General features: G+C 37.8%; 1 protein-coding gene across 5 annotated transcripts in view; it reads left to right on the forward strand.

Moving 5' to 3' along the window:
* Window positions 1–233: 233 nt before the first annotated feature.
* The window catches only part of C6H14orf39 (chromosome 6 C14orf39 homolog), a 29,032-nt gene continuing 9,065 nt past the window's right edge, over window positions 234–20,200 (forward strand). Inside the window, exons 1-10 of one of the 5 annotated variants that reach the window (XM_064422963.1) lie at window positions 499–517; window positions 1,253–1,380; window positions 3,710–3,766; window positions 4,079–4,135; window positions 7,040–7,166; window positions 10,770–10,859; window positions 14,200–14,387; window positions 14,852–14,894; window positions 15,375–15,495; window positions 16,617–16,711. In XM_064422963.1, coding sequence (XP_064279033.1) covers window positions 3,718–3,766; window positions 4,079–4,135; window positions 7,040–7,166; window positions 10,770–10,859; window positions 14,200–14,387; window positions 14,852–14,894; window positions 15,375–15,495; window positions 16,617–16,711 — 770 coding nt within the window. In that variant the 5' untranslated portion in view covers window positions 499–517; window positions 1,253–1,380; window positions 3,710–3,717. Of the gene's footprint in view, window positions 282–419; window positions 518–786; window positions 884–1,252; window positions 1,381–3,709; window positions 3,767–4,078; window positions 4,136–7,039; window positions 7,167–10,769; window positions 10,860–14,199; window positions 14,388–14,851; window positions 14,895–15,374; window positions 15,496–16,616; window positions 16,712–20,200 lie in introns of those variants that run through there. The other 4 variants (XM_064422965.1, XM_064422964.1, XM_064422962.1 and 1 more) reach the window with 4 other exon arrangements.

A 20,200-nucleotide genomic window follows, 5' to 3' on the forward strand; every position in this document is an offset into this window, starting at 1 on the left:
AAAACAACCAAGTGTGGAGGGAAGCATCATATTCTGGATTCTTGCACACCCGGGCTGTGCATTTTTGCCTTGTAATACTGCACTTCCACAAACAATCAAAAGCGACAATTTTTTGAGCACAACTTGTGTTGAGGCAAGCGGCGGCATTCCACAGCATCCTTAGTGTGAAGCACTGCTCCGGGATGAGAAGGGAGGTGCTTTAATGCCTTTTAAAACTATCAGAGGGCCGGGCCCCTGAGGGATTGAGGGAAGCAGGATTTAGGCTGATTTCCACCAGCTGGGTAAGCAACACTGGCGGGACCTGGAGGGCTGGATAAAGCACATTACACTCTGCAGCTCCTTATTTTTGTGCCACATCCCAGAGCGTGTATGTGTGTAAATAACCCTCAGCAGGCTTCCAGGCGCTGTCCCGTTCTAGCGGCTCTGCCTCCTCTCCCCGCCCGGCCACCGCCCACCTGCGCGCTGCCCCCGGTAGATGGAGCATCCTCATCGCTTTTCGCCCGAAGCCCTCAGAAATGTTGGTCTTTCCCTCCTAAGTCCCACTGTTCAGGCAGAGGGGTGGTTTGGAGGGCACAGGCGCCCCACCGATGTGTCCCTGAGGGAGCGGAGCGATAAACCCGCCCGGCCGGCGCTGCGGTTGTTCCGCTGGGTGAAGGGGCACAGCCCCTGCTCCCGCCGGCCGAAGCCGCTCCGGGCTTGCCCGACTACCCCGACTCTCACTGTCCCCGGCACGGAGCGCGGCGGGCAGGTGGCGCCTGCCGCCCTCTCGGCACCTTTCGGGGGGCTGAGGTGCCCCGGCAGGCGGGGGCTGCCCCGCGGGGCGCGGCCGGCGCTGAGGGGCAGCGGTTGGCGGTGAGGGGGGTTTTGGCCCCTTCGTCGTTGGGTGAGTCTCTGGAGGCTCCTCGCTCTATTCCCTTTTGGCAGCGCCCGACACCATGCGGAGCCGTCGCGTTCTGGTCGCTTTCCCAGTGCTGGTGGCTCCCCAAAGGCAGAGGGTCCCCTGAGCGCCCCGGCCGCGCTCTCCGTCCGCCCTGAGGGACTCGAGCCCCGGTTCTGACGCCGCCATTTTGTGGCGCTCCTCTGCAGCCCCTGCGGTGTCCCACAGGATGGGGGTTTCCCCCAGGTTTTTCTCTTTTGACAAAAACAGTTTTAATTTTTAAATCCCAAGACTTTAGGGAATCGTCTCCAGTAAAAGCTTTTTGTTTGGTGTGTCCTAAGTAAATGGTGTCAATCCAATGGGTTCTTAGTTCAGGTCTCCTCACGGGGTTCAGGTCTTCTTCAGGGTTTCCTAAAACTGTGGTAAAAGAAGAGCAGGGGAGCATAAAAACACCACGAGAGACACATTTTTATTTTATCAACAGAGATAAAAAGTCACGAAAGGTAAACTCTTCTAAATTTCAAGAAGATTCAAACAACCAGTCCCTTTACAGTCATAAACAGTAATGAATAGCACGGGAGAAGCACGGGTTTGTTCTCAAAAGAGCCTCCCTAAAATAAAAATTATTCATATAGAGCCAACTGGAGTTAATACTGTTTCACAGCCTACAGCTGGTAGAACCGAGATGTGGATTTAAGGAAGATATTTACCTCACAGATTATGGGTATTTTCCACCTTTTAATGAAGAACCTGGCTGTTGCCAGATGAGTTATTGAGAAGTGGCATTATTAATGTTAGTGCTATAATGGCTTGAGACCACATCAGGCAAGTTTGCTTATGGGTTTTGCACCCAATACAATCTTCTAACAGATGAAACTTAATTACATTAATGTGCAAAAATGCAAAATGCATAACAACACTTTTCTCCTGGCAGCATTCTGAATAGCCCCATTAGAAAGTACAAATGCAGTCTGAAGCTGGTTTACCCAGTCGCGTGTGTTACATATTTATCTTTAACAAAAATATCACATAGGAGAATTTCCTCTGAATTAGCCAACATCCTGAGTTGGCTGGTGGTTTGATGCTGCTTTTCTGCAGTATGTCCAAGAATCAATCTTTGCTACAGTCATATCCTGCAAGACATCAGATGTCAAAAGTTTGTTGCAGGCTGGTCTTTTAAAAATCTGCAAACACCATGTATATTATCTGTGCCATTGAATTTCTCAGCGTTTTCTACTAGTGACACCTGTATCCTCCTAATTCACAGCACAGAATAGCATTTGACATTTGCAGTTACACCACTTCTTTTTAACAATACCGGAAAAATAAATATTTTACAGATGCATGCTTTCAGAAGCACTATTTTCTGCAACTTTACCCTTTTCATACATTTCATTGTAAAAGTACAGTAAAAGAAAATAAACACTTTAGTTCTCTCTACAAAAACATTAGTACTCTTCTACAAAAATATTCAAAAGGTTAAATTATTTGTATTTTTTGGTGATAATACAATAGTCTCTATCTTAACAATATACAGCTGTACAGTTTGCTGTATTGATGAACTTTGTGCTGCAGTTTATAAAGCAGTAAATAAAATTTCTTTACCCCAGTATCTTACAGTTTTTATGGGAAAATTCAGAAAACCAGCTAATAAACACTATTAAGTTGTTTCTTGAAAACACCTTTTTAATACATGTTCCAAATAATTTTTTTTATAGTAAGAAATTACTTTTTTTTCCACAAAAAATATTCTGCCTTGATCTGTGGCTTTAGGTAGTATTTTCTAGGTTTTTTTTTTTAGTATTTTCAGCTGATTTTTCAATTTGCTACCGTAAGTGTTTTCAGGCGCCAGGATTTCAATCCTTTAAATACATTTGGTAAAACTGTTATCTCTTTCTCGGAGTTTTTACCGCAGCCTGTGCTAATCCAGTCCCCTGGATTAGGTGTTCTGATCCTCCCTTAACTATGAGACAAATTAATTTCTGTCAAACACCCAGCATTTAAATTCTGCCCCCTCCCACAGCCCCAGTGCTGCAGGATGTAGCCTTAATGCCACTTGAGTCAAATTCTGCATTGTTTTCTATTCCTCCTGATCCTGGATTAGGATCTCATCCTCAGCACGGGTTTGTCGTGGCTTTGCTCCTCTGGCGGTGTGATGAGGGACACTGGGGCACAGTTAAAGCCCGGCCAACCTCGCTCTCTGTTACTGCACCTGAGCTAACCCGGAGCCTCCTGATGAGCGGTGTTTGCACCCCTTTTAGGGATCGCCATCACCCCCCAGCTCTAAAAACCGGATTTCTGCACATAGCGGCACGGTGCAAACAGAAGAAAGGATTTATAACAGCGCGTTTTCCATTTAGTGAGAATTCTGCCTTTAATCACACCTAGCATGCCCACACCTCTGATTTAAATGGACCTGGGGGTTGTACAGGAGGAGTGTGCAGGATGCTGAAGGAGCTTTTCCATCAGCAGCACAGCAGGCTTAGTAACCAGCGGGAGTACAGGCAACACATCTAGTACACAAACATCCCTCCTTGCATTCTTCAGTGCCTTCTGAGAGCATTAAACCTCTCAAACAGAACTGCTGCAGGAGCAACGCTTTACCTGAATGATAAATGTCCTTTTCCCTAACTGTGCTTTAGACTCTTACAAGTCCCTTACCACCATTATTGAGAAATTTAGTTCCACTAGAGAGTCATTAAAATGCAGTTAAAGCTACTTTTCTCCCTTTTATGTGAAAATGTGTGGTATTGTCTTGCAATTTTGACTTGTTTATTGTATCAACAAGGTTTTTGACTGTGTAAATCCTTGAATTGCATTTTTCTTTTGAAGTTTAAGCAATGAGCGACAAGGTTTCGATCAACTTGGACAAAATTCTGGTCAAGCTAGGTAGGTCATTATATCATACATTTTTTATTAATAATTACTACTCCACTGCATTCAGTGATATTTTCTGCTTTAAACAATTATATTAACTTCAAATAAATGTATTATATTAAGCTTTTGTTCTTTGCCTACATAATGTTAGCTGGGAGGTTGTGGAGAGGAGTAAACTATTTGTAATAGTAAAATTTCTATTTAGATATTTTGCTAAAATAGTTGTTAATCAGAGTTTGTGCAGTTAATGCTGCACAACATATGTTTGTTTCATAGCTCCACTCATATATATGTATATAATGAAGGGTTAATTTTCTTTTAAAGCTTCCCAGATAGAAAAAAATCGCAGCGCTAAGGAACACGTGGATCATCAGATAAATTGTGAGTAATGATCAATTATCATTTTACTGGATGCTGAACACTGATTTGGTTTTGTTAATCCTGGGACATGCTCTGTGTCTCGGGGGCGGAAGCAGGATGAACAATGGAAGCTGTCCCGTGTCCTGCTCTCACCCTGCCTCATCTTTAGCCATCAATACTTGCTCATTCTCCCCAGCAGACTTTGCTGTTGCTCGCCACTTTTAGCTGAGGCTGCTCAGCTGCCTCATGGACAGCCAGTTTCATGCTGCGCCATTTCCTGCTCTGACTCTGCAGCTCCTCACAGTCACTGGCAGCCCTTTGATTCAGCTGTGCTTGCTCAATGCATCTGCCACTTGCCTCCCTTTCTTTCTTCGTGTTTTTTGTTCTTTCCAGATTTGGACCTCTGCCTCACTGCATCTTCTCTCTTTCTGTTTTCTGGAAATAATGAAAGTTCTCTCAGTTGCTACTACGTACTCAAGCCTTGTTCTTCTTTTTTTGCAATCAAGCAGCTGGTTGCTTTATTTGAAATTCAAAACAGTAAACCCAAAGTCTTGCTCTGCATCAAATTTGCTCTCTCCCAGGGTTTACAGACAACACAATACTATGGACTTATGTCTGGACTGATTTTTTTAACCATACTGCTATGTGGGATCACTTCATGAAGTCTGAAGAATAGTTTCTCTACCACATCTGTGCTCACCTCTGGTACTTCATAGGTAGATATTCAAGCACATAACCTCCATTTAAAAAAAAAAAAAAAAGGCAGCAGAAGAGAAAATTCTGGTCTAATTTGTGTTCTTTTTGATTATAACATTTCTAATAATCTTCACTGATATGTCCAAGCAAGTAATTATTCATTAAGAAGATTATCACAATTAAACTGAAACACCTTAAACATGAAAACATCTGTACCACTAAATCTGGCACACCTCGGATTCTGGTTTAACTCTCCAGTCACACAACTGAACCTCAGAGATAAGGCTTTTATTAACATTTATGCAGGCTTAGGGTAAATGCTCTTAGGGAAAATCCAAGGGCTGTGTAGTAACATGGCATAGCTGCTTTTGTGTTCAGAGATACCTAAATATGTGTAAACACACAGCCAACACTCAGGCTTTTAGCAGTTTGGGTTAAGCCTTCCAAAAACTTAGCAAAAAATAGTAACAGTGATGTAATTTTGTGTCTGTGTGAGTATTACTTGGCAGATGAACAGCTGTAGCATTCAGCCTTGGACTTTTGGTGTGAGATTCATCAGGCTATTTGGCTACAGTCTCTTTCTTGCCAGTGGAGGGAAACTGGCACTTTTAGGATGTGATTTACCTCATCCTGAAGAAACAGTTTAAAGTGGGTTAGATAAAGTAAACTTTAAAAGTGTCAGCTTGTCTGGGCTGGGTGTAGCTGCAGCCATGGTGTGCTGTTCTGAAGAAGGTCCCTGCACTGTGGGGTGAGATGGATCTCACCCACCAGGTCCTTGTGGAAGCACAGGGTGAGTTGAACAGCTCACAGAAGTGCTTATCTGTAAAAAATACTAAATGAGATGTGAAATGTATATTTTGCTAATAATGTTATGTTACATTTTGGTAAATCTCAAAAAGTTGTCTACACTGTTCTGCCATACTCAGCTGTTTATTTGCAGAAATGAAGACATGTCAATATTTATACTTCACTCTAAGTAAAGGCAAATTATTGACTTTAGATATTGAAAATGTTAAGGGACTGAAGATAACCCAAGGATAACCCAAGATCTTAAATTACATTGGGAAACTTTTACTTTTCACTGACTGGCATTTCTCTGGGAGAAGTGGTTTATTTTCTGCTAAAAATGCAGATGCTGTTGAAAATTAATATATAACAAGTAGTGCAAAACCAGAGCCACAGTCCAGGATGAACTGAAGCTCCAGAGCAGTAATTCCAACAAGTCAAGACCCACATTGCATCACTAAGATGCTTTCCCAATGGAGCAGAGGAGAGAAGGGCAGGATGTGATTGACTTCTGTGTAGGGCCACCTGCTCTGGCATTTAGTGCTTCAGGGCAGCAGTGACAGCAAGGGGTGATTTAGGACTGATAAATCTGAAATCTTGCATAGAAAAAAAAGAATTAAAAATGCAGAGAAAAAGCATTCACCAAGTTGTGCCTATTGCATTGCAAGGTGAGCATGCATGAGAGCTCTCACAGCTTTTACTTGTGAAGAGAACACTGATCATGTGCAACAACATGGATTCTCTCTAGCCACTCATTCAGAAAGTGTTATCAGCTGTCTGCTGTCAGAAGAGGCAGAATAAAGAGTTTGCCTTAAGCATCTCCACAAATATCCTAGTCCCTGAGAACCTGTCATTATAATGCACTCTTTAATTAATTAACCTGTGTCCTATATTAGTTTATCAGAGATTACATATTCCTACATTGAGTAAAATTCCTTTTTATTTTTTCTCTTTCTCTTTTCCACTAATTGCTTATATACCCTTTGTGATGTTTTTATTTTTCTTTTATTGTAGTCAGCTTCCCCACTCAGAATATTTAACATTCTGGGCTTCTGCAAAAGAATACAAATGTTTGAAAGGGGGTCCTGGCTCTAGAGAGTGAGTGAGCAGTGCATGGTTTGGAGTGTTTCAGTGGGAACACTGAACTGGGGCATACCACTAACAGTTACTTCTGTAACAGTTCTATACACTCTGGGATTCAGAAACAGCACAAATCATGGCAGTCTCACAATATTAGATGATAATTAAGGTACTCACCACACAGCTGAAAATCCCTATGTTTTGTCTCACTTTGTTGTTACCTTGCTTAACTGCAGGCTGTCCACTCACCTGGAATTATGGAGGTTAAGTTTTTTGGAAAGAATCAATATAAATGTAGACTCATTTTTTCATGGATTTGTTGAAAATGCATTCATATACCTTTAAATTTATTTTTAATTTCAGTGTGCACCGAAAAAATCACAGAAAAGAAGAATCAGATTGCTTGGTTGGAGGAAAATATAAAAAAAGGCAATGAGGCACTTGCTGATTTGCAGAAGCAGAATGAGAGCAGCAAGAAGCACTGTGATGCGTGAGTATGAGAGAGCCTGAGCTCTGAGCTGTGCCTGCCACTGAGGAAGTCAGTGAGGAAGGAAGGGAAAAATAAGTGTGGGTGTGTTCTGTACTAAAGAATACTTTAGTATTCTGGTTTTTTAAACTGCAAATCTTTAGGTATAAAAATTACAGTGTTACCCATCGGCTGAAAAAGAATTATAGAAAAGCAGACTACATTTAATTTTGTGTTCTTTTAAATTAAAATCTCCAGTTTCCAGAAGATCACAAGTACTATTTTTGCAGCATGCTAAAGTATTAATGTAGTAATGTAGTAGAACCAAATTTTTCTTCACTTGGATGCATCTGACTTTTGTCAAATTTGACCAGTATTAAGAATGCTGTTAAAAAAGTCTTCCTAAAATTGAAAATATTTCTATTCTTTCTTCACAACATGTTTTAAGTTACTTTTTGTCCTATACTTATTTTTACACAAGATGTGCCCTAACTGCCTCTCCATACACACATGTGTGTTTCTGCTGGCAGATTCCAGTATCAGTTTTGCTCCAGACTGCAAAATTTGCCCTCTGGGCACAATGTTTTGATGAATGCAATGGGCTGCCATTCACAGTTTTCCTTACATGAATGTTTGTATCAGATAATTAGTTCAAGTTTTAAATGCTGATCACTTTTGGATCTTAGTAATTAGAAGCTTTTCAAGACACAATTTAGCTACAAGGAATTTTATCTTCCTGACATGTAATTTTAAAAAATTAAAACCTCAGGTGTTTGCTAGGGTATCTGAGAAGGCAAATCTATATTTGACAATACAGAGAGTTTGTCCCAGGTGATAAAATCCACCAGAGTTTTCCATTTCTCCACAATCTGACTAGCTCCTCAGAAGCTGGAGTGAGGATTTGTTGGCAAATTCTGTTTTGTTTTCTTACAATTCTCTATCTAAAGGCAAGTATTTCAATAAAAATATCTATGACATACATTTGAATTTTTTTCTTTTTTTTTTTGCAATGTGAATGGAGAGTGTGGGTGTTTCTGAGAATAGAGAGAAGTGAAGATGGCATTGGGGTTCCTTTCTAGGTTTATTTTGAATTCTCAGAGAGAAAAAGAAAGAAAGAAATCATTAGTGAATGAAGTGGGTGTAGTGGCTGGCTTATTTGAATGACTTGCCATTCAATACTGATTTGTAGCTTTACCATTAAATGAGTTGGGAAAAGGTCTGACCTTGGTAAAAAATATCCAATTTTTCCATTACATTAAGTTTTTGCCTCCAATGTAGTATAAAATGAACACTTACACAAGTTTATGAAACTATCCACACTGCTTCCTTTGATATCTTTTTGAGGCTGCAAATCTGTTTGCAAATGACAAACTGTTAAGTGATGCAAATGAAGGAGTAAAAAATTAAGGGTAGAACTAAGGATCTGATCTAAATTTTAATCATTGAATTCAATGGGTTTTGGCTCAAGTCCTACAAAGAATAATTAATGGCATTAGTGTAAAGAGACTGAAAATGAGAAGTGACTCATTAATGAATACATGTATTCATAGAAGGACAATGCTTGCAGAAGAGTAGAGACTTTGTGTCTTAAATTATTGGAAATGTCATTTAACGACAGACTGAAAACTGCAATAAACAAGCCCTGGCTATAAGATCAGACAATTAGAGCACTTACACAGTAGAATCACCCCAAACTTCTAAAATTTATTCTAGTTGACACTCCATCTATACTGGACATGATTCTAATGTTGGTTTTGTAAATTCAGATACTGTTTTGGAGTCACAATCACCCTCACAGCTGACTAATTGCCAGTGATAGAGCTCAATAGAGCTCTCAGAGAAATGACGTTTTGTCTGGGTTACAAGAAGACTTGAACAAAATACAAGGTTCTTATATTCAGCAAATCTAGAAAAAATATGATTTATGGGATAGATGTATTGGGATAATACTGTGTTTTCTGAAGAAATCCATATTGGTCTCTGTAAAAAAGACCTGAAGGCAGAAAATGACCCAAATGAAACATATTTTTAGACAAGTGATGACATTTTGCTAATATTTAGTTTCTTGAAGGATTCAAACTAGAAATGTTGATCCCAGAGCAGTAAGAAGGGATGAAATGCTGCTGATGGAACCTATTCCAATTTTATTGTTTTTCTTACAATTTTTAAATTTGGATGAAAGGATGGTGGGATTTAATAGAAATAGAAGATAATTTTAAAAAAAGCCACATGAATTCAGAACGTTGTTAGTTAGGAAAAGAAATTGTTGTCTTGTCCCCAGACAAACTGCAGGATAATTTTATTGCTTTCAGAGTAGAGTGGTTAAAGATCTTTTCTATTCCCTGGCTGATGAAAGGAAGGACAAATAAATGTGATGGCTACCAAGGACATCCATAATCCATAGTGATGCATTTTGCAAACAAGTAAATGAGCTGCTTGAATCCTGCATGCCTGGTTGTGTTAACAAACCACTGTTCTTGTACCATGTTTTTTCCATGTCCACAGAATACATGTGAATGAAAAATGTAACTCACAGCATGGCTTGTGCTCTGGTTAATAAAATCTCTATGAATTTTACATCTCCAAGGAAAGTAATGGAGTTTTTTGAGTAAAAGAACACAACAGTGTCTGGTGTGCAAGCACTTTTTTGTATAAATATGTTGGTTTCTGCTTTTGAAAAAATCTGACCCTTTTGAAATTCAGCTTTCTGCTGAATTTGCAGGAGATATGGTGAAGTAACATTTTGTAGTTCCACTTTTAATCACCAGTGGTGTCCAACAATTTGTGCCAGGAGTGCTGGATGGATCATGCTTCTTATACCCTTTTTTTTTTTTTTTTTTTTTTTTTTTCCAGACAGGACTCTTTCTTTTCAAAAACTTTTTAATATTCCTCTCATAAAGTTCACATCTGAATTTCACTTGAATCACAAAGTCTCTCTGCCTTTTTTCTGGTATTCCCATGTCCAAGGCAGAGGTATCTCTAATGCCTGGATGTTGAGAAAGTCCTGCTCTTTCATAAGTCATAAGAATTCTGTGAAGCTGCTCTGCTCTCAGAACCATCTACAGCATCCTGCTGCAGGAAACTCACTTTGATGCCTTCTGAGCAGGACTTGCTTAGCAAATGGAGGAAATTCTGAGTTTGTAACTGCTTCTTGCATTTAGGTGTGAGATGAATGCTGGTGATACTGGTGAGAATGAAGTCGTGGGTGTCTCCAACAAGAAGATTCAACATATCTAAAGGATTTATTGATGGGATGTGTTGAGGACATAAAACATGGATTTAGATGCCTCATAACTTAGCATTAGCTCCAAAAATTTGTGAAGCTCATTCTATTAATTTCTTAAATAGTGCTTTGTAATGTTTCTTAATCCTAAATAACGATGTATTTTCTTTTTTTCTTGAATTTGCAGGTTTAAAATATTAACAGAATAGATGTATGCCTGCAAAAGATTTCTCTACTAAATCCATTTATGTTTAACTTTCAAAAAATTAATTAATCACTTGTAAGCTAGCTAAAGTAACTAGATGTCTTCTTTTCTAAGAAAGATCACTAATATGTTTTTTTTGGGTTTTTTTTTGGTTTTTTTTTGGTTTTTTTTTTTTTTTTTTTGTTTATTTTGTCCACAGCTGGAAGCCCACCTATACAATTCTTAAAAAGCATGGAGAATATTTGAAAAATGAAATGAAAGCTTTAGAGGAAGCTACAGAAAGTGAAAGGTATCTATGATCACAAGAGATGAGGTTTCCAGCAGTAGTACTGACTAAACTGATCAGGAAAACTAGTGCTGTCTGCAGGAAAAAATCATTGCAAACTTTTCAGTTTATAGTCACTTACAAGTGACTGAATAATGGAAAGAATTTTTGTTTACATTACTATGAGATCATGCATTATTTTGTATGATAAAATATGAATTCTTGAAACTCAGTTGCTTCCCAAATGCTTATTACAATTTTTCAGAACATTGTATGGTTGCCTACTGTTTCAAGAAAGCCCAATAAATAAAAACAATTAATGTTTCAGGTAACAGAAACATTCAGATAATTTTATGCTTTTCCTTATTTTTAAATATGAATTGCATAGGATTATCAGAATATACAAATCAAGTTTTTGTATACTGCTGTATATTCTTCAAAAAAATCACAAAGCATGCCAATTCAGTCTAAGGTGCTGGAAAATGAGTAAGTGGCTCAGAAGAACTTGGTCTAAAACCATTTTAAGACTAGTTTTGGGCAAGTTTCTAGTCAGCATTAATTACAAATTCAATTCTGTTCAGTGAGTGGCATCTCAGGTGTTTCATCTTCATTAATTAGACTCAGCATTTAAAAGAAATTATTAATTGTGCAATGTAGCTGCCTTCAGTCAACAAAATAAAGAGCAGACCTTGAAGATTCTCGCAGAAATGTTCCAAATATCCTGTGCCAAGGTAATCCTCTAAAGTTCTACTGAACAAAGTAAAACTGATCTCCAGTTCAGGGAGGCTGCTCACCTGCACTGCTCTGCCTGTGAGGGGTGCAGGCTGCTGGCCCCGTGGTGCACAAGTCATGGCAGAGCCCTCCAGATACCTAAATACCAGTTCAGAGCTGGAAATTTAGGTAATTTAAAACACTGCCTTTGAGTTTTTTGTAATCATTCTTTCTGCCAGTTGTCCAAGACAGCAGAAACAGCATGCCTGAGAGCCTTTAATTAACTCACTTAGTAGCTTATCTTTCTTCTTCCTGTTCAGAGCTCTAAATTTGGTGAAAAATAAGGCTAAATTGGCTTTCTATGAGTATATGATTAAGCCTTTTTGGCTTTCACTAATCTGAGCTGACAAGCCAAAGAAGCATTACTTTTAAATTGCTCCTTTAGATAACTAGTTTCAGTTCCAACATGAAAGTGTTTGATCTGTTTTCCTGAGCTTAATTGTAAGACATCATGAGTACAAATCACAAACTAAATTTAATTCATGCATTTTTCAAAACTGTGCCCCAAATATAGTCTCTCTGCAACAAAGCATTTGATGATATGTTCAAGTCAGCAGGCTGTGCATTCAGTAAATTCTAAATATTTAAATTAGGAAGAAAAATAAGTGTCTTTAGAACTTCATGAGTTGAATGGGCTTTTTAGTCTGACATTTGGGGGCACTGAGGACATGCTGCTTTAGATGGAAAGATGTGTTTTAAAGATGGGCAGATCAGTTCATGTTTAATTAGGCACTTATAATGGAGTTTTATAAAATGTTCCACATTTTTTTGTTGTTATTGCTTTCAAAAACATATAAGAATGCATTTATGAACTGGAAGTTAATCCTGAAAATAAGTGATATAAAGAAGGCAAAAGTAATGAATTGCCATCCACATAGTGTTCAGGGGGTTGTGAGTGCTGCCCTTTTCCTCTTGTAATTAGATTAAAACTTTTTCTGATTAATGTGAACAGCAGTGAATTCTAAATAGTCTGTGTTATCTGCATGAACTACAAGATGTAAATTACTTGGAGAAAATATTAAAAATAGTGATGATTTCTGAAGACTACTATACTATATATGGCCACAAATATTATATGTGAAAAATAGATTTTGGGAAAAGAATATAAAGTTTTAGGATTATATTCACAAACTTGAAATACACCTGTTACAACAAATTATTTTACTTACTTGTATTATTTATATCTATTTGTAATGCATTTTAAGTTTATAGTAAATTTATTTTTTGATCAGTGATTGCTGCAACATCTATTTGATTAAATAAAAATGAATATTTTTCATCTTTCATACCTGAAAAATTTTGTGCAGTATACAGAAATATAAAGTAAACAAAAACCCTTAGATTCCTGAGACCACCTGTGTAGAAAAGCACATAGATTAATGTCATTTTCTATGTGAAGTCTGGGAAAGATCAATTTCTAGGTTTGCTTCACAGTGTTGACCTACAGCTTCTCTCCCCTAAATTTTAACAGTTTAAGAGACACTCTTGCCTGGTGTGTAGTTTGATTTGAAAATTAGAATCTGTGTTTTGCCTTGTGAATTTGTTCCTTTTGTAAGAGCAGAAGATTCTGGTATTGAATTTAGACATAAGTTTTTCTCTCTCCCATTGCCTGGCACAGCCAGAATTCTCAAATGCAGCTTTCAGTCATGCTGCAATTAAATGATAAATAGCAGTTTGAGATACAATGTGTTCCTGAAAGGGAAGTCCCCTGTGCTTTGCAAGTGGTGAGAGCTGTTCCTTAATGCAGGGGCAGGTTAAGAGGTGGATTTCTGACTTTAATTGCTTTTATGCACCATAGTTTTTTCCCATAAAGGAATTTCTTGCTAATCCTTAGGCGTACTAATAATTTAATATTTTAAAATTTGCCCCTGCATTGCTCACATGAGCTTTTCCTGCATTAATTGATTCCTAGTTCAGTAGTTCATAGCTGTGTGCTCACATGGTGTCAGTGAAGTTACATTTAGTGTAACATTAATTTACAGGGCAGCCCCACAAGAAGCTGAGCATTCTGGCTCTCTGCCACTTAAACATTTAAGTGTTTGCTTAACCTTAAGTGTGAATAGTCCTGTTGTTTCAGGGTGACTGATGTGTGTGTTTAGGGCTTCCCTGAGGCAGGCAGAGATTACTCAGCATCTCCTTGGAGGCAGCTCTGAGTCCAGTGGTGCACCAGGCTGCTCTAAATATGGGAGGTTTGGCCAAATTCTCTCCCTCTGTAACTTTGATCCAGCTCCACCAAAACTGATGGAATTGTGCCAACATGCACCAGCAGAGACTTTGGCCTGCAGTGAGTTTCATGATAATTTCACAGGCAAAACCACATTTGTCCTCTGCCAGGCTGCCTTTGAATATGGTGTGATCTACATTCCCTTCAGAACAGGGAGGCTTGGCTGGTTTTTATATGATGACTGTTCTTCCTTAAATACAGCTGGAAAATAAAAAAATAAAGCCAAATATTGCTATATTAAATATTATCTGACTTTTCTTCCTATGACAACAGCAAATTAACTGAGCTGATGCCAGAATTTATATGCTTTCTTTTCCTTATAAACAATGGTTTCCTGTGAAAAAAATTAATTTACATGTATTTTTACAGGAAAATATATGAGGATTCCATAACCCAGTGTAGAATGACTTTGGAGGAACACCGCAAAAAATACACAGAAAGTGCTCTTGCCCAGAAGTATTACCAAAAAAAGGAAGAAGTTGAAGAAATTCAAAAGAGAGTTTTGAAACGCCTTGAAAAATACAAATGGAAAGAAGATGCTTGCTTGGATATTATGGGTACTGCTATTGTCAATGCTTCTGCAATAAAGCCTTTAGGCAGTGCACTGCACATTAAAGGTGCCACACAGAAAACCTCCAATTTTCCAAAGTTTCCTTTAAGCTAACAAAATATTTTCTATTTGTCACACCGTTTTTAGAAAAAAAATCTGTAGCAAATAAGAATTTAGATTATACATACTGATATTCCTTCCTCAAACCCATAAGTGTAATGGGGAGAGATTTGTCATTGAACTTTTTGGGGTAGAAATGTTCTAAGATTTCGTTAGATGGAGCCTCTCAAAATTATAAATTTAATTTTCACCACTTTTTAGTGCTGTTTTTAGTGCCATTACTGTTATACTGCAATTTTTGTTATCCATACTAAGCCAAGATGAATGCTCCTGGTCTATTAATTTATCTTGTATTTGTTTAAGACAATTGATTTATTAGTTAAGATTGAAGGTAAATTTTATTTTTTGCAGAGGCTGTTCCTTTTACATCCATAAATGACTGGGCTGTTCACATGTATCCTTGATTTCTACTCTTTGTTCCATTGCCAAGAAAGAAGTTTATTATTTACCTTTCACAACTTTGTTAGAAATATAGTAATTTTTATATACTTATATATTTACACATTTATACATTTATATATTTATATAGTTTTGTATTTATACATTTATATATTTATATATTTATGTTTAGAATGGCAACATTGGCATTTCTCTGTGAGAAAACTGGAGGTCAAATTCAGCTATTCAGTTTGATTTTATGGGAGCATTTTGGGTAAAGAATACAACATTTCATTTAATAAGATATCCATCAAAATGCTTCATTTAGGAGAAGCTTAATAGATGTTAGAGTTGAAGATTTGCCAGGGAAATGGAGATTTATCACAGCTTCCTGCAACTCTAGCATTTGTGTTATGGCAAAGAGAGGTCCCGGGTCTGATGGCATCCCTTGCTTGAAAAAATATATTGTTGTAAAATATATTCCATGACTTGGAAGTGCCTCTGTGAGGAAAAAAACACAGGAAACCTTGCAGCTTGCTGAAGCTGCTGCACAGGAAACCATCAAACTGGAAAAAGAAGCAGAAGAATTACAAACAAAAATTGACTGCTTAAAAAAGGTAACTGTATCTTAAATTTATTTTATATAAATATGTGTTATATATGTGGTTATACATGGCACTGCTACATTTTCTGAAACATCAAAAATTAGTGTATTTTCAAGCTGACAGACCAACAGGATGATCCCAGCCTTATAATTACATTTCTATAGCATCACATATGTTTTCTTGGAGAAGAGGGGGCCATGAATGGGAAGGGTCTTGCAGCTTCCTTTCTGCTGACCTCAGTTTGTGCCACACTTTCTGCTAAGGCACCTTGCCACGATGGTTTTGGGGTCAGCTCAGGAGGAGACACTTGCAAATAGATCAGGGCCACTCCTCAGTGAGCCCCAGGCCTTGAGTGTGCAGCTTTCACAGGTCCTACTGGGTTTTTAAGGATTTTTATTTAACTAAGTATGCTTTACAATAAGAATAATGGAAATTCCTTCTCTCCTTATTTTTTCCCATAATACATGTGTGGGTATGTAACACCCAGCAGTAAAACTGGTTGATTGGCTAGGAGAAGTGTTGATTCCAAAGGGAGAATCTTCAAAATAATCAAAGGGATTTTATCAGTACAGATTTTGGACCTACTCCTCTGTAAAAGGTCTCTTCTAAGCCTGAGTAGCCCAATCCTGTAAAGGTTTAATAACTTTTTATGGCATTGCATCTGGGTGCTTTACCCATCTGTCTGGATCAGATGATCAAGGACTCCATTTACTGCCTTGTGCTGATAGCAGCAGGTTTTGCACAGGTGGTTTTTCTGTTTATGTTCTGTCATCCTGTTTGACACTCCTGGCTCCAGACTGAAGTTCCCAATGTGGTTTGTGATGTGCAAACAGAGAGGAAGAAGGGATGTGGTGAATTTGTTTATAGCTGTGAAGGAGATCATGTGAAGAGCTCCAGGTTCTGACATTTAGACCCATGCTCCAAAACTTCTCTGTTTATTCCAGTTGTTACAGTTGACCCAACAAAGAATATTGCCTCTTTTTAACCTTGTTCTCCTCATTTCTTCAGAAACCCTTGGCTACAGAAACTACTACTGAGCACTGATTCATTAGGTTTAGAAAACTTTTGCAGCATGTAGCTAAAACAGTTCAAGTTTTGTCAATTTTTATGCCATTTGTTCTTTATATTTTAAGAGGTTCAAGGAGGCTAAAGAAGATCAAAATAATTCCAAAAAGATTAAAGGAAAAAATCAGAAAAATCTTGAGAAGCCAGAAGAATTTAAGGAAAGGTACACTTCAAAATTATTTTTCCCCTTTTATCCCCTTTTATTTGCACAAAGACTGCTACAAAACACATATTGTTGCTCAGTAAGGACTGACAAGCTTCTCTAATCCTGGTCATGTGATTTAATAATTTAAAAAGTTTTATGTTTCTGGGGGTTAAGATAGTGACGAGTTTTGATTCTTGGAAGCTCAATGTATAGGGACACATGTTATAAAAATATTTTGTAGAAGCATTTTCTCCTCAGCTACTGCTGAGAGATCTGTGTGAGCAGTTTTGAATGCAACTACAGTGACTGTGCAGTCAGAGATAAAATAACATTAACTCTACTAAATATATATATTTGGAAAAAGAGTCAGGGTTCCACATGTCAGTTGGCTTCACCTCTGAACTACTTAAGAAATTTAACTCTTAATTTAGTTCTTAAAAACAAGCATGAGTGAAAGTTTCATAGACAGGATTAATGGCTTAGTAAATTAGTCAGTGATCATTTACAGCTGGGACTCACTTTAATTTGAGCTCAATTACAATGACTGAAAATCACCATGAGGACTATCTTGCACTTATCTGGAGTCCTTGGGAATGTTGAAACATCTCCTGTTGAGCTGGCACTTTTAGACCAAAATCCATTTTAAAGCACAAATATGTCTGAAAGACTTTGTCTAAGTGACTTTATATTATGGTGTGCTTGAAAAATAATCCTTTTAGGGCTTTAAATAGGCATTTAGTGGAACTTACCTATAAAAAAATTGTCATTTTAGTAATTCCTAAGATATTTTTCACAGGGACCTTTTAAGTCTTTAATATCTTCTTACAGACCTAAAAATCATTTAAATGATCATTTCTTTGTGGTCTAGCCTTTGCACCCATTTTGTCTTCTCATGTAAGATTTTTGTAATTGGCAAGAACAGAAACATGGGGAAGCAAGAAATCCCCCTAGTTTTAAGGCATGTTAAAAAAAAAAGATGGAAAGCACTCTCTTTGAATTTTCAAAGAAACCCATGAGTGTTCAGTCTGCAGAACACAAACCACCAGTTAAAGACCTGCTGTAAGAAGCAGAGATCCATGCTCTGGGTATGGAGGGGTAAGAACCCCTCAGTGAGGCTCCTTGTGGTAAGGAATCCACAGGGTGCCCTGCCAGACCTGCCATTTGCTCATTTCTTGTCCTGTCATGGAGTCTGCTTGTGCCTTCACCTGAAGTTGTGTATGTTCCACAACATAAAGGATTGTAGAAAATGGCATAAAATTTGTTTCTTAATATCTTTATCTGATATCATTGTATTAAGAAAAGTCTTCACTAGAAAACGTGGAAGTGACTGCTTCAGTAATTATTGTTGTTAAAAAAGGGTGTAATATGAAGCTGTAAAAAAAAAAAAAAAATTCTGGAAAAAAACCACCTCAAACAGAAGCTGGGTATTGCAAAAATGAGCCATAGGAAATAAAACCTTTGCAGACTCAAAGAAATGTACAAAAATACAACAGCAGAATGTGGGTACCAAAGGCAGGAATTTATTCCAAGCTGCCCTGCAGCCACTACAAAGTTACTACTGAACAAAAAGGTCTTTCTGAAGAAAGGAAATATCTTCATCTTCTGCCACAAAAAAAAAGAAGAAATAAAAAGGAATTGTACTGTGAATCTCCATGAAGTGGTCCAGACCAGCATGAAAGCAGCAGCAGCAGCAAGGGAAAGAGCTGAAGAGAGCAATGAAAGCACTGGGCAGAACACTGCACAGATGAACACCCGTGAAAAGCTTGGAAGGCTTCAAGACCAGAAGCCCACTTGCAAGCCCATTAATAGGTGCTGATATACAAGTTCTGCCCTGGGCAGCAGGATGGCAGTGGGATCTCCTCCTTCAAAAACCTGGAACACTGTTTTTTGAATCACTTAGGTCTGGCCAGGTGCTGGTTAGGAGTGTAAAACACAGATTCCTCTGCTCCTACCAGCTCTTGTGACTGATTTACAGCTCAGCAGTTACAGTGACAAGCACCACAGCCTAATTTCTAAAACAAGAGTTCTTATCAGTCATCAAACAGGACTCAGCTCTTTTTGAAGCTCTGGTCTTGATTTCTCAATTAGATATTCCATTTATTACATAGAAAGGCTGGTAGTTGAACTGTGCTATGGCATATATAGTGTTCACTCTCTCTACTTTTGTAAAATGGTTGGGAGAGATTTAATTCTATGACTCCATAATTCTTTATTCCTTTTTTCTTTCCAATTTGGTAATGTATTAATTCCACCTCTTACTTTCCAAGTGAGAGCTTTTTGCAACATCTTCAGAGAAAGGAGATTCCATGGTGGATTGTTGCAGTTCTTGCAGCACCTTTGCATCAGAAGTGATTAACTTCTACTGAGCAATGAAAAAACCTGCTAATATAAATCTTAGAAAAGTACTTATGAAGTTGTTTCTGGATTTCTAATGTAAACATATCTAAAGAGCCAACTCAAAAGAATGCTCCTGATGGGAATTCTGAACATGGGTTCAGTAACTGTAAATACCACAGAAGGTGTCATTATTCATCTGTATAATGAGATACACTTGATTCCTGTTGTGGAAATTAATATTAATCCTTGGATTTCTTTATGCTACAAAAAAGAAAATACTACCAAGAAGATGGTAATTTATTTTGGCTTAAGAATATCTGTTTTTGTCTTTGCACTTTAAAAAACCCCTGCAGTATGGATCAAGATAAAGAATTTTTATCTACTCAGGTGTCTACTAACAGTGAAGTAGAAAAAGAAGACAAATTATTATTCTTGCTACTGCAATTTGGATTGTTTTGAGCTTCATGATGCAGTTTTAGTTTTCTTCCAGTGGTATTAATTAACGTCAGAGAAGATGTGCATGGTTTATATTTCATTAGTGCTTCTGTGGAGGGAAGGGAGCAGGTGTACTGCATATGCACAGAGTTTAACTGCAGGCTCTTTTGGAAGGCTTTGTTACTTAAAGAATGAACATCTTAAGAACTTCTGAGTTTGGTTTGTAACTCTACCTTTGAAATGTTATTCTGTATAGATATGCATTGTAAGAGGATTTTTTATTTAATGGAGAGTAAGCCTTTAGAACTATAGTGTTATCAATTCAATTCAATTCAATTCAATTCAATTCAATTCAATTCAATTCAATTCAATTCATTATTAATTCAATATTAATTCAATAACAAAGTCTGCTAGGCTTTGCAGAAGCACAAGGAAACTGACTCCAGGAACTTTTAAAAACAGAGTTTGACACCCTGAGTTCTGGAAAAAAACCCAAACAAACCAAACAAAAAAGACCCCCAACCACAACCCCCCCTATTTATTGCAGTCTAACTGATGACCTTAGCCACAGCAGCCTTTTTTAACTGATATTTGAATGATGATTTTGGTAAAATGAGCCATTTGGAACCAAGTGGAACAGTTTCAGCCAGAGTTCTGTGCTTAGCTCTGTTTTGATTTCTCCTTGCTTTTGATTCCCTGTGTCTGAATTTACAGATACACCAGGCACACACATCT

This window comes from Passer domesticus, chromosome 6 (assembly GCF_036417665.1).
Source record: "Passer domesticus isolate bPasDom1 chromosome 6, bPasDom1.hap1, whole genome shotgun sequence".
In the NCBI taxonomy this organism is placed as follows: Eukaryota; Metazoa; Chordata; class Aves; order Passeriformes; family Passeridae; genus Passer; species Passer domesticus.